The sequence below is a fragment of the Vigna angularis genome, chromosome 5 (genome assembly GCF_016808095.1).
Source record: "Vigna angularis cultivar LongXiaoDou No.4 chromosome 5, ASM1680809v1, whole genome shotgun sequence".
NCBI lineage: Eukaryota > Viridiplantae > Streptophyta > Magnoliopsida > Fabales > Fabaceae > Vigna > Vigna angularis.
In genome coordinates this window covers 8,428,365-8,442,568 of record NC_068974.1, presented here as the reverse complement: position 1 = coordinate 8,442,568, position 14,204 = coordinate 8,428,365, and the positions used below count along the sequence as shown (strand labels likewise).

The 14,204-nt window shown below is 33.7% G+C and overlaps 1 protein-coding gene across 1 annotated transcript; it reads right to left on the bottom strand.

Annotated features, from left to right (window-relative positions):
• Positions 1-7,283: 7,283 nt before the first annotated feature.
• LOC108339861 (uncharacterized) lies at positions 7,284-14,204 on the bottom strand. The gene is made up of 7 exons (XM_017577080.2): positions 13,857-14,204; positions 12,550-12,633; positions 9,953-10,093; positions 9,302-9,367; positions 8,920-9,087; positions 7,759-8,091; positions 7,284-7,621 (listed from the first exon to the last, which is right to left on the bottom strand). Exons 1-7 carry the CDS (start codon positions 14,184-14,186, stop codon positions 7,508-7,510), a joined length of 1,236 nt encoding a protein of 411 aa, XP_017432569.2. The 5' UTR covers positions 14,187-14,204; the 3' UTR covers positions 7,284-7,507.

Here is a 14,204-nt window from a genome sequence, read left to right as displayed (position 1 = left end):
TCAAAATCTAAATCATTGTATCCTTCTAAGAATAGATTCGCATGACTAAGGTACCATAATCTAAGATTTCTAGTTCTTTTTAGGTATTTTAATTTTTTTTTACAGTAATAAGGTGTGATTCTTTTGGATTAGATTGAAACCTAGTACATAGGCAAACACTATACATGATGTCAGGACGACTAACAATAAGATATAGTAAGGAACCAATTATCTCTCTGTACATTTTTTGATAGAAGTGGATTAGTAGAACCAAATATAATGTCATCAATATATATATATATATATATATATATATATATATATATATATATATATATATATATATATAATTGATCTTTTCCAGACTTTTTAATGAAAAAAGTTGAGTCAACTTTACCCCTTAGGAAACCTTTCATGATTACGAATTAACTCAACCTCTCATACCAGGATCTTGGTGTCTGCTTCAGTCCATACAATGCTTTTCACAGCTTGAACACATGATCGGGAAACTCAAAGTCTTGGAAGCCAGGGGACTATTCAACAAACACTTCTTTCTTGATATAACCATTCAGAAATCTTCACATCCATCTGGTATAACTTGAACTTCATCATTGATGCAATAGCTAGGAGAATTCGGATTGCTTCCAATCTAGCCACAAGAGCGTATGTCTAATCATAATCAATTTCTTCCTCCTAGTAGTAGCCTTTAGCAACCAATCTAGCTTTGTTCTTAATAATTTCTTCAGAGTCATCCCTCTTGTTGTGAAAAACTCATTTAGTTCCAATGACTTGTTGAGTCTTTTCCCTTGGAACAAGTTCCCAAACATTATTTCTCTTGAATTGATTCAACTCATCTTGCATTGCCATGAACCAATTCTCTTATGTCAGTGCATCATCTATGTTCTTGGGCTTAACCTGTGACACAAAAGTTACATTCATGCAAAATTGATTGAGCTGTGTTCTAATAGACACACCCCTAGATATGTCACCAATGATATTGTTAGTGGACATGTTTTTGGGAGTTTTCCATTCCTTCACTGGCTTAGTTCTGGGAGAATTCTCAATGACCTCTGCACTTTGATTCTCTTGAATCTCTTCACTTTCTTGTTCTTCCCCTGGAGAGTCACTTTCTTGTTCTTCAACACATAAGGTTCTTTTATTATATACTCTATAGGCTTTGCGAGAAAGTGAATAACCAATGAAAATAGCCTCGTCGACTTTTGAATCAAATTTACCAAGACTATCTTTACCGTTATTGAGCACAAAGCACTTGCTACCAAAGATTCTCAAATGTGTAATGTTGGGTTTTCTTCCTTTAAACAACTCATAAGGTGTAAGATTCAACATTTGTCTAATGATTGTTCAGTTGAGCACGTAATAAGATATACTGACTGCATCTACCCAGAAGTATTTAGGCATATCTCTCTCATTTAGCATGGTCCGTGCAAGCTCCTCCAGGGCTTTATTCTTTCTCTTTACTACGCCATTTTACTAGGGAGTTCTAGGAGCAGAGAAGTTGTGAGATATCCCCATTTCAGCATAGTAGTTGTCAAAATTTTCATTCTGAAATTCCCTGCCATGATCACTCCTGATTGATTTGATCTTGAGGTCTTTTTCATTTTGTATCGTAGATGCAAAATTCTTGAATAACCTGAAAGTATCACTTTTGACAGCGAGAAAAAAGTCCAAGTATATCTAGAAAAGTCATCTACAATTACCAAACCATAAAGATTTCCACCAATGCTTTTGATTCTTGAGGGACCAAACAAATCCATATGAAGCAACTCAAGAGGTCTAGTGGTAGACATTTCTCTCTTGGTTTTAAAAGATGTTTTTGTTTGTTTTCCCTTTTGACAAACATCACAAAGCTTGTCAGAAACATATTTTATATTTGGTAGACCAATTACAAGATTCCTAGAGACAAGTTTATTTAATTGTGCCATATGAATATGAGCCAGCCTCTTATGCCACAACCAAGCATCATCATCTTTAGACAATAAGCAGATAACAAATTTAAAGGATGTTTTCCTAAAATCAATCATATAGATATTGTTACACCTTTATTCAATTAGTAGGAGTTCATTTGTTGAATCATTGCAGATAAAACAATGGTTAGGCTCAAAAGTAACTTTTAACCCTTTATCACAGAGTTGACTTATACTAAGAAGATTATGTTTTAGGCCTTCAACAAGCAAAACATTTTAAATCACCTATGAGGATGGTGTTTGAATTTTACCAATTTCAACAATTTTACCCTTATTGTTGTCTCCATATGTGATGTGGTCGCTTGTCTTGTGAGATAGGCTGATGAATGTGGTTGGATCACCTGTCATGCGTCTGGAGCACCCATTGTCCAGTTACCACATTGATTGCTTTTCTCCTTGTTTTACACATGTTTCAGCAGCATTCGATTTGACCATCATGCTTAGGTCTTTTTCTTATGATTTCAGAGTGTTGGTGCTTCTTTCTCCTTCTTGAATAGATTTTCGAGATGTTCTTGTCTTAAAAATAATTGATTACACAGAATATCTAATTGATTAGTTTTTGAGTAATTTTCGAGAAACCAGCTCTGATGTCAATTGTAAAAATGGATAGGCCTTATTTCTTGACCAAGAGGGGGAGGAAGGTGAATTGGTTCGTATTAAAAAATATGTTCTTTTTAAAATCTTTGAAAATCTTTTGAACTTTCTTGAAACACAAAAAAATAAATATTGTAATGCAATAAAAGAGATAAGGGATAGAAAGACAAACACCAAGATTTTTATAGTGGTTCGGCCTCAATGCCTACATCCATTCCCTTTCAATCAACCTGAGATTGAAAGTCACTTCACTATAAAGATTGAGTTATACATCAAGAATTACAGAGACCCTCTCTCAATGTAATCTCTTCTCCAACTCTAAATCTAATATAGAAGAATACAACATAGAAAGAACAATCCTATTTTTGTAGAGACCCTTTGAGACACTTCTCAAAGAAACTAGAACCTCATGTTCTCTGCCTGGCCATCGACAACAGGGAAACCACAATCCATAAATTGCAAAAACAATACTGATCTGCTTTAGAACGCCTAAGAGTGTGGATGATGATCAGCCAAAGAAAGCACACAACAATTCCTTCAAGAATCCTTTAAATCTACCAAACTAACGTCTCTTGATTCTTGGAGAATGAGCACACTGTAAAATCTTATCTCAACTCACTTTGTCAAATATTAAAGATCAAATGTTCAAAAGTTACCAATGTAGAGTGTTATGCGTCAATATATAGTTTTCTCAAGTCTGACGCATATTAATCGATTACAATATTAATGTAATCAGTTAAGCAATTAACATTACTATACTAGAATTACACTAAAACAAATTTAACAGATTACGTATTTAATGTAATTGATTGCACAATTATGGTAAGTCAAAACAATTCAAAATATGACCGTTATGGTAATTAAGACTTAACATGAAAACAATTTTCAGTGTGCACAAGATTTAACCGATTAAGAAAACTGTGTAATCGGGTTAAGTATAACACTTAAGAAATTTTGAAAACATTTTCATTTAAAACACATCACTGCACTCATCAAACAGGTGTAAGTAAAGGCATGAGTTTTAATCAATTAAACATATAATGTTACTAGTGCAGAAAGGGATTTAGACGTCTGTTATTTTGTGCTTTTAACGTCAGACCCCGATCCAACGTCTTTATGGGTGACGTTAATGGGACGTCGGACCTATAGAGTCCGACATCTATAAAGACGTCGAATTACACCAAAACCGACGTCTAAGGGCACTATAAACGTCAGACATGGCATTAACTAACGTCTACTGCAACTCGTGTCTTTAGGTAGCATAGTAGCACCTTCTTCCTTGTTTCCTCATAAGAAAAGCTTGCGTCTTTTGGATCTCTTATGGCATTTCAACCGAGACCGAATCTGGATCCTTGCCTAGTTCCATTCCAACCGCCAATGAATACGGTGACATGAGAACTAGACAAGGACCCAGGTTCGGTTTTGGGTTGAAATGCTATAAGAGATCCAAAAGACGCAAGCTTTTCTTACGAGAAAACTAGCAAAGGGAGAAGGTGCTACTACGTTACCCAAAGACACGAGAAAAACTACAGCAAAACACAACGAAAACTCATTTTAATCGGTTCAAATGGAAGATAATCCATCAAAGACTAATTTAATCGGAGTAAAAGTAAGTTTAAACGGTTCAAAAGGGCTAAAACGCACCTGGAAATGCAATGTCGCAGAGAGAAAAGGCGAGGAGGAAGATGATGAAGTGCGCGTAACCATGGGTTCACGATTTCTAATTTAACAGGAATCAAGACGTCGGTGCCCCTAGTGCCCGACATCTATTCTCGACTAGACGTCGGGGGCCTCAATAATATGACGTCCATTCGATTTAAAAATTAATATTCTCAGTGTATATAGACGTTGGATGTAAGTGGAGCTGACGTCAAAACAACTTTTCACCTACCTTGTCAGGCCATTTAGGCGTCGGATGTAAGGGGGACCGACGTCTCAATGACTATCTAGATGTCGGTGTGGCGGGATCCGACGTCTAAATGGCGAAAAAGATGACTTTTCACATTCTGGCACTCCCTTTTTGGCGTCTAATTGTACGAACTGATGTGGTTTAAAGTATATACGTCAGTTATGCACCTGTAACCGACGTCTAGACGTCGGACCCCCCATGAACCAACGTCGCCAAGGCCAACTTATTTACCAAAATGCCACCGATCAATTTTTTACATTGGATATTGTGTGATCCGACATCTAAGGGGTGACGTTAAAGGCCATTTCTGCACTAGTGTGTAATCGGTTAAAACTTGTAGTTTGCCACAATTAAACATGCATTGGTATTTGATGAATCTAACTGATTACATAAACACTGTAATCGATTACTTCATTTAGATATGCTTTGTGCAAACATGAATGTGCATACCACAACTCATGTATAACCACAATAAGTATGCAAACCAACAGTTCAAGCACACACAATAAGTATGCATATTAAAACGTTTTTGTTGTTGTGCAAGTAACTTATTGAAACATTTATGTTGTTTTCATCATCAAAAACACACAAGGGTTTGGGTTTAGCTTTCACATAGCTCCCCCATCAACAAAAGCAGTCTAAACACTCATAGATGTTTCTCTCTTAATCTCTTACAATAGTAAGCAATATGAAAATGAAGCTTGAGAGTATCTTTTTCTCTTTTTCTCTTCTCTTCTATTTTCTTTAGCTTAGATGTATTCTTTTTCTCGAACTCTTTCTTTTCTTCTTTTCAGGATGAATATATCATTGTAAGCTCTTCTTTCTTAAGAATATTCTCTTAAGATATTGATAAACAAATTTTTAATCCCCGAAAACGGAGTCAAAAACTTGTTAAGATCTCTCGGCAAGTGTATCGAATCGTATCAAGTAATAATAAATGGTAAGACCAAGTATCGTTTCCCAAGAGACTCACGACACTAAGCAATTATGTGATTACTCAACTAATTAAGACTCTAAAGAACAAATTTTGGAGTTTTTGAATGCAAATGCAATAAAATAAACATGAATGCAATTTGATCAATTGAGGCTAAACACAAGAATGAATGGATGAAGTTGGTGATATTGTTGTTGGGTTTAGATTTCACCTAATTTACTCTCATGCATATATGAAGTCATCTTCTTCATTAATGTTAATGTCACTTTCTAATTTACCTTAAACCCGATGTCTTGGTGAAGAAAGCCTACTCCTAATTACTAGTTCACAATGTCTTGTCTCCCTAGCAATTAATCATGCATTACATTCGCACAGAAGCTTAAAGGCAACCGATCCTCCTATTCCTGTGTCTAGGTAATATTGCTTCCGGGAGAATTTCCCCAGTTTTAGATTTCCTCGTATGTGTCCATATCGACAAATCAATGATCATGCAATTGAATGAGTTAAACAAAGCATGCATAGAGTGTAGAGGAAAAACCCTAACAATTAATGAAGTAAAGCATATATGATCAAGAATTAATTCAATACATGAGAGTTTAAGAGGTTACATCCCAACAACAAATAAGGTTTAGTTCCCCATTGTCATGGAAGAACTAGATGAATAATGGAATGAAAGAATGGAAGAGATAGAAAAACCCTATAAAGAGAAGAGGAGAGTTGTCACCATCCCCAAATCTACCCCCCAAGGGGTGAAAAGTGTGTTTCTGTGCTTAAGTCATCAAAAGATACAAACCCTAAGACGTCTAGGTCTTTAAATAGGGCAGAAAAATAATAGAAAACGGGTCCAGGCCCAAAACAGATCATAACAATAGCAGAAAACTGGCCCAAAACACGCGTCGCCGGCGCTCAGCGCCAAAATGACGCTCCGCAGTAGGTGCGACACTTAAATGATGCTCAGCAGTGGCGCTTAGGCGCGAAACAAAAGAAATTGGCACTAAAAATGGCGCTCAACGCCCCTTTTCCGCTCAGCGCAACTTTTCTGCACTCTGGTTGACTTTTCTGCATTCCAACCATTCGATACTTTAACTCTTCTTTCAAATCATTCAATTAGCCTACAAAATCAAGGGAATCTAGCACAAAACCATTACATTCACCTTCAACTCTCTTATTCACAAAACTAAAGCAAAAACATGAGTTCAAGCAAGCTTCTAAGTTAAAAAGGGTGTTCTTAATATCAAAATTAAGTATAAAAATAACGGTTTTTCAACCGTTATCAGCTATCTCTTGATTTTCTTCTTGAGAGATTTTCTATTTATAGGCTTCATGAATATTTATTTGTTAGACTAAGTTTATAAGTTTATAGCCTTGATACTTGTGTTTTCTCTTTCTTCTTTTCACAGCAGTCGTTGGGTAAGTTAACTTTGTAAATGTAGACATATCTTTTTAGTCCTTTGCTTGAAGTAAGTTGTACGATCTTTTTAGACTTTTCTTTAAATGAAGAACATTCCGTGAATATCTTTTTTGATTTTAACGTCTATTTTTTTATATTTGATCTGTAATATTGTGAATGCGTGTAGAATAACTCATCTACAAATATGTTTTTTCTTATCACTTTTGTTGTTTTCTGATCAATAAAGAACCACAAAAAAAAGTCACATGACACATGAGAAGGAATCCCCTATGCATGGCCTCATAGTGGATGTGATACCTCCTTTTTTAACTTTTACAACAACCTCAGGAAACGATACATTATTTTCAAACAATCAAGGAGTTATTATAATGAATAAGTGTCAGTATAATGCTATTACGTAGTGTATTACGTACAAGAAATTAGTGTAGGAAGAGAAAAGAAGAAGGCTATTACGTACAATCTCAAAAGATATAAAAAATATAAGCTCAAGAAAATCATAAATTTATAAGCTAAGGAAGGGTATCATGAATTAGGGCAGGGAATTATGCTTTGGAGTGCCTCTTCACTTTAATTTTCTGCTTGGCAAGTGAATTACAACAACCAAATATGACAATGATAACTTTTACACAGTGACATTAAGCTGCACAAGGGATTGCCTGGGAACTACTAAACCTCCTAATTGTTCACTTAATGAGTCATCTCACATTCATATATATTCTTTTCCTACCACTTACGCAGGCCCAGTCATCCATTTTGGACACTTTTATGTCTTCTAAGAATGGCGAATATCTTTCTATGATGTACTGAACCTGTATAAAACACAAGGGCAAGGACCTCAGGCGCATAACGGAATTAAGAAGGAATATCCCCAAATAGTAACCCCAAGTAACAAAAAACACAATGAAGCATTTTGAATAAAAAATTAGATATGCTTTAATTAAATTACCTGCTCAGATAAGACACCCGAGAGACCAACAACGGCTCCAGGCTTCGCATAAGAGGTAATTTGATCGGCAAGATCCATTAAAGGATTTAAGAGTATATTTGCAATAACCACATCAAACTTAGCACAGTAAGTAGTGATTGTTTGTATCTCGTAAGTATTTTCCCTCTCCATAACTCCAAATGTCGAGTCATCTTTGCAAGATGAAGAGGTTTTGTTAGTAATCAGGTGCAGTTGCATTTTGTCTGGTCTGATGTTGTTCAGAGAAGCGTTTTGAGATGCTGATGCAATTGCTTCTGAATCTACATCAACTCCAACAGCGAAGGCAGCTCCAAACTGGTAAACCATAGGATGTCAAAGTTGGAATTGAAGAGTCAACTATAATGTATAAAACGTAAACAATATAAAAAAGCTGCTACACAGATTTTGGCAGTATTTTCTAAATCTGAAAAAGAAAAAACTACATGAAGATGTTGGATAATCGATGCACAAGGAACTATATATCGAACAAGTTCTAGACAAAGATGTGGTGGTATTGTTATTAAAAAGGAAGAATGGGAAACATATCAAAGCATATTTTCTTACTCAAAATACGTGGATAACTGGATGCACATAACTTTTAGCAATACAGAATTGCATTTTTATTTCTCATTTTATGAAACAAATATTACTTCCAGTTAAGACGATACCCAATTTGTACGTCAAGAAGTTTCCGCAGTATAAAACGATATTATTCGTTGAGAGAATATGGAAGATCATTCACAAGCCAAATCAATTCATATATTTAGGCTCATAGTGTCCCTGTATTCATATCTGATCTTAACATATATGCTATATGGATTTAAAGTTAAGTAACTTCCTGCCATTTGCCATATAGCAGTTTCTAAAAATTTACAGTCTAAACATTTTATTATGATGAAAATACGAGAAAACAACCAATAGTCTGAAAACTCGCAATTTGTTAATACTGGTCCTGTGTAGTTTAAGGTTTCGCACAGAAGCAGCAGTCAACAACTACAGCCCAAGTGAAAGGAAAAGAAAAAAAAAACGGAGAAAAGTACAGTTGCAATGGACAAATGATTATGGTGTGACCCTCAGCATGTTTTCCATAATAGTTCTTTTCATTATAGTTTGATTCTTAAGTATAGTTTAACAATTGACTACCTTAAGAGCTGCAATAGCAAGAATTCCAGTTCCCGTACCATAGTCCAGAATGTGCTCCCCTCCTTTAATACAACCGTGTAAGAGTAATAGACAGAGTTTGGTAGTGGCGTGTTCCCCTGTTCCAAAAGCTAGTCCAGGGTTGACAATTATATTTGTTGCTTGAACATCCTGTGCAAAATCTAGGATTCATTATCAGAAAATTCCTTTTCAATTTTCAGCTTCACTATCTCTCAGAACATTTAACTTACAGAGGCAAAAAATATAACAAGGATATTGACAGAAGTTACCAAAACAAACAGATTAAGAGAGACCAAACGCAATATCAGCAATCATACTAAGTTTATAATGAGTACTAGATAGAGAAAGGTTAAGATAGTCATACTGGTGGAGTACACCACTGAGGCACCACCCATAGCCATTGAGTAATTTGAACTGGATGAAGTGATTCCTGTATATAACCATAGATAGGTGAATTTGCCAAGTCATTTTCAATAATAAATATAGATTTGACAATTTTCAGCAATATCAACGATTTCCCTTTTTACAGCATGCCGTACATAAGAATGTTAAGGTTAGAAAACAGTATAGTGCTGGTGTGAGAAAAAACAAATAATTAGTATTCAGCAATTAGCAAAAGGTCTTTATATCATAGTTCCTTTCCTTCTCACAGATTAAAACTTTTCAAGGAAAGCCAGTTTCTGGTTTACACAGGATACTTATATGATTTTTCCCTTAGTAAGCCATGGCTACAAATAATTGTTTGAGAAAACACCAAAAAATGGAGACAAATTTCTTCAACACTTTTCAGAGTGAAAAACAAACAAAGACATCCTTTTATGAAGAAGGCAGCTTACCTCATCCTATAGGAGAAGAATTACTAAGAAGGAGACAACAGAGATGTGGAATTAACGCAATAAATATATATTTCATCTTTAATGGAATTTGCACATGCATTAGTTTTGATCTCTTCAGTAGCACGACAAGAAAAACAATGACTATATAAAACAAGAGAGTAAAAGAAGAAAAGATTGACCTGAGATCTCCTCATCCAGTCATCCTCCTCATAAATTTTAACTTCATATCTAGGTATCTCCTTCAAGCCAATAGAACCAGCTGCATGTAAAATGCTGATATTTATATCCTCAACTTCAGGAAATATTGAACTAATGCAAATCTGCAGGAAATATTTCATCAATACAAGTGAGCAACAGCTTAGTGTCAAAATGGAATTTATAATTTTTAGAAAGATTACGGTTGGAGATTTAATTTCTTAGCAAGTGATAAACAACCTAGTGTATAACCAAGATATTTTTTCTGTATGGAAATCTTTTGGAAAAGGTCTACATGGAACAATCTCATAGATTTGTAGCTCAAGGGAAGTCTCCCAAGACATGTACGCAATCTTTGCAAATCTATGAATAGTCTCAAACAATCTCCAAAGCCTGACTTTTCAAATTTAGCACTGCAGTTTAGAAATTTGGCACAATTAAGAGTGAGATTGACCCCTTGGTCTTATATTACCAATTGGCTGTTGGTCTTATATCACCGATTGGCGGCAAGATGCATTTATTCAATGGTGTATATTATTGATGACATTGTCATTGAAGTAATGATTAAAGAGTTTTCTATTTTTGTAAATTGTGTATTTAATGACACAAGTACAAAGTATACTTTAGAGAAACCTAAGGTTTAATTAGTCAGATAGTCCCTATTTTCGGTAACTTTTATTAAATAGGTCTATTTTTTTTTTTGTCTCAATTGGATCTTTATTTTTTAAAAATTGTAACAATTAGGTTTTTGCTGTTAGTTCCATACTAACATCCTTAAAGAGGTGTCGCATGTAAGCTCGTGGTTTTTTAAAATTTTTTAAATATTTTTTTAATTACTTTTATTTTTATTTTTTATTTTTTATTTTTTTTTTAATAAAAAATTTGTGTCAAGCTGACATTGTATCACGTGACAATGATAGTGACCTGACACTGATAATATGACGTGGCATTGACAGTGCCACATGTCATTGCATTTGTCTCAATTTGGTCCCTATATTTTTATTTTGTTCCAATTTGGTCCCTGTGTTTTTATTTTGTTTCAATTTGGTCTATGCATTAAATGATTAAAAGATTAAATTAAACTAAATGAAATATCGGCATGTAGGTTATTGCACTTACACACGAATAATTTTAGAAAATTTAACTAAATGAAATAATGGTACATACGTTTTCCAAATTCTTGTCTTTAAATTTGTTTCTGTCAAGTGAATTGTTAGTGATGATGTATTCCAAATCTTAATGTTTAACTCCAAAAACTTTTTATGAATTGATGAGGAAGTATTGAAACTATTTTTATAGTTTGTTCATTCATATTATTTAGGTTAAAAGATTTCATTTGTGGTTTAATTTTACAGAAAAATTCTAAATGAGTTTCTTTATTTTTATTTGTCTCAATTTAGTTTTTGTTTTGAGACCTTTAATACAATTAAGTTATTTTCGTTAATACCACATAAATAAAAATGTGACATATGTTAGTTCGTAATTTTTTTATTTTTCTAATAAAAAAATATCAATTTGTATAAATTTTTTTGTAAAGATTTATATACAAAATAAATTTTGTTTGAATTTGAAAATGAACAAAATTGTTTAATTTTTAAAAAAATTAGAACTAAATTAAGACAAAATAAAAATATAGGAACTAAATTAAAACAAAATAAAAATAAAAAGACCAAATTGAGATAAATACAATGACATGTGGCCTGATAGTGACACTGTTAGTGCCACATCACATTGTCATTGCCACGTGACAAAATGTCAGCTTGACACGTGACAAATTTTTTATTTTTCAAAAAAAACATAAAAAACATAAAAATAAAAATAATTAAAAATGTTTAAAAAATTCAAAAAAATCACGAACTGACACGTGACACACTCTTTAATGGTGTTAGTACGGAACTAACAGCAAGGACCTAATTGCTTAAATTTTTTAAAAATAAGGACCCAATTGAGACAAAAAAAAAGTAAGAGATCTATTTGAGAAAAGTCATCGAAAATAGGGTCTATCTAAATAATTAAATTGAGACCTAATAGTGACTAATAATAGAGGTTGATGGTGCTGGAACTGCACAGTTGCACATAGTGGCAAAACAGTGTCGAACAATGATGGACAACGACAAGCGACATCGAACAATTGTGGATAACAACTATAGGTGTCGACAAAGGAGACTAGACAGAAGACTTAATTGATCCCTCTCACTTTCATCTATTTATAATAAAGTTCTGATACAAAAGTACATGGAAGATTAAGGATATGCCCTATATACCTAGATGCAGACCTAAGGACTACTATAGATACTACACATAAAGACTAGCACACTACCTTTAAGATACTACACATAAAGACTAGCACACTACCTTTAAGTAGGCTTAATTATGATACATAGGTGCAGTTATTCTAACACAAGTAGCTTATTATACTTAATGTGAGATTCCTAACACAATCATAAACATAACTACAATTAAGTTGGAATTGAAACAAATAAAACAAACAAATTTAATACCACTAAAGCACCCAACAAAAATTAAAAGGAAAGAAAATTACAATAAGAAACTAACTATAACAAAAAATGAGCAAGTTTACCTCATCCGTACTTTGAGAGACATCATCTTGATCCATGCTAACCGAACTTGCACCAAAGCTTAAAAGGGCTTCAGAAAGCATATCCTTGATAGCACAAAGTGGAAGGGTGGTCAACCATATTTGCAAGATAAGAGAAAATTTATGCAAAAGTATGTTCAAAATGAACCTAAATATGTTATTGAAGTCTAGTGGACACTTCCTTCCTCATAGACCACAAATACATTGCAGCTTCCTAGTCCAATCCAAATTAGTCATTCATATATCAATTTTGTGGGATTCAGTAAAAATAAATAAATCTTATCAGCTTATCAACGTACAGAATTGTTGGGAAATCCTATATCGTTTGCCTCAATTCTTGAGCACATACAACTTTTATACTATCCAACTCGAAAGAGAGAGTTATAATTATAGAAATAAAACGCAAATCCTTTATAATCAGGAATATCTACATCATACCTTTTTATTTAATCTTATATTATATCTTTATTGTCAAAAGATTCCAAATTTTCTCTATTTAATATATTGAATCTATTTTCTAAATATAAATAAAGTGGACATGTAGTTGAACGATACTTGATTAAGTCTTATTTAATAAAAATCTTCGTAAAGACTCTAGCATAGAGAAAATAAAAAGGATAATTAAAACAAATTACAATCATAAGTTCGTAAATGGTCATTAGGTCCATGATGTGTAAATCGGTGACAATTTAATCTTAATAAAACTAATATCCTATCTTGTCCTTGAATGTATAACATGCGAAAATAGGGCAGAAAGGTTCAATATATACATATAGATCTCCATACTAGTAAGATATTGTCAGTTTTAAATCAAGTTCTTACAGATTTATTTTTAATATCACTTTAAAAGACTTATCAATAAAAGTATCTTATTTGTATATAATCTCACAGTCATCTCTTTATGTCCATCTCTTTTTTTTTTTTTCTGCAATGTTCAAGAACTACTTCGGCACATCATATATTTTAAGGATCAATTTGCCTAAGTTTTAAAGGTTACGAATCAATTCATACTTTGTACACGTTAAAAGACTAATACTCAGATTTGTGGTTCTCACTGACTAAATAGTTACAAGTTTACATGTTTAAGGACTAAATCGATCCTTTAAATCTAAACTAAAATTAGCTTAGACATAAATTAAAAATTAACTTTTAAAGAAACCAGTACAGCAGAGTTTCTAAAATTATTTTTAACTCAAAAAAATATTTTATTATTCCACTGATGTTATACAAACAATGACTTACAGTGTTGAAAGAGAAAAGGAACAAGCTAAACTGAGAAAGAAGCTTACTGCACTGTCTTTGGGGCAGTGAATCAGAACGGAAGTATAAGGAGCCGGTGGAGTCAACGACGTGTCCCATGTAGTTGGGGAAGAAGAAGCTGCGGAAAACTTCGCATTCGTAACTGCGGCACGAAAATTGACACGGAAATGGGGAAGGCATTGGTACCCAACATTTTTGTGATGGATGGAGAGAAAGGGAACGACGGATGAGTAGTGTATGAGGCGGCGGGAAAGGGTGGGAGAATGAGCACCGACTATGCATGTTAACTGTTTGAGGAAATGCCATGCTGCCATTTCCTTGTCCCAAATGAAACCTTCACGCCTGTTAAAAGAGTGCATCAAATTGCAGATATCAGT

What these genes read in the sequence shown, in the direction of transcription:
- LOC108339861 (XM_017577080.2), bottom strand. Translation starts at nt 14,186, where the DNA reads ATGCACTCTTTTAACAGGCGTGAAGGTTTCATTTGGGACAAGGAAATG. An exon ending in TTGCTATTGCAGCTCTTAAG is followed by an intron (nt 8,092 to 8,919) that starts GTAGTCAATTGT and finishes ATGGTTTACCAG; the next exon opens with TTTGGAGCTGCCTTCGCTGT. An exon ending in CGGGTGTCTTATCTGAGCAG is followed by an intron (nt 7,622 to 7,758) that starts GTAATTTAATTA and finishes TGTTTTATACAG; the next exon opens with GTTCAGTACATCATAGAAAG.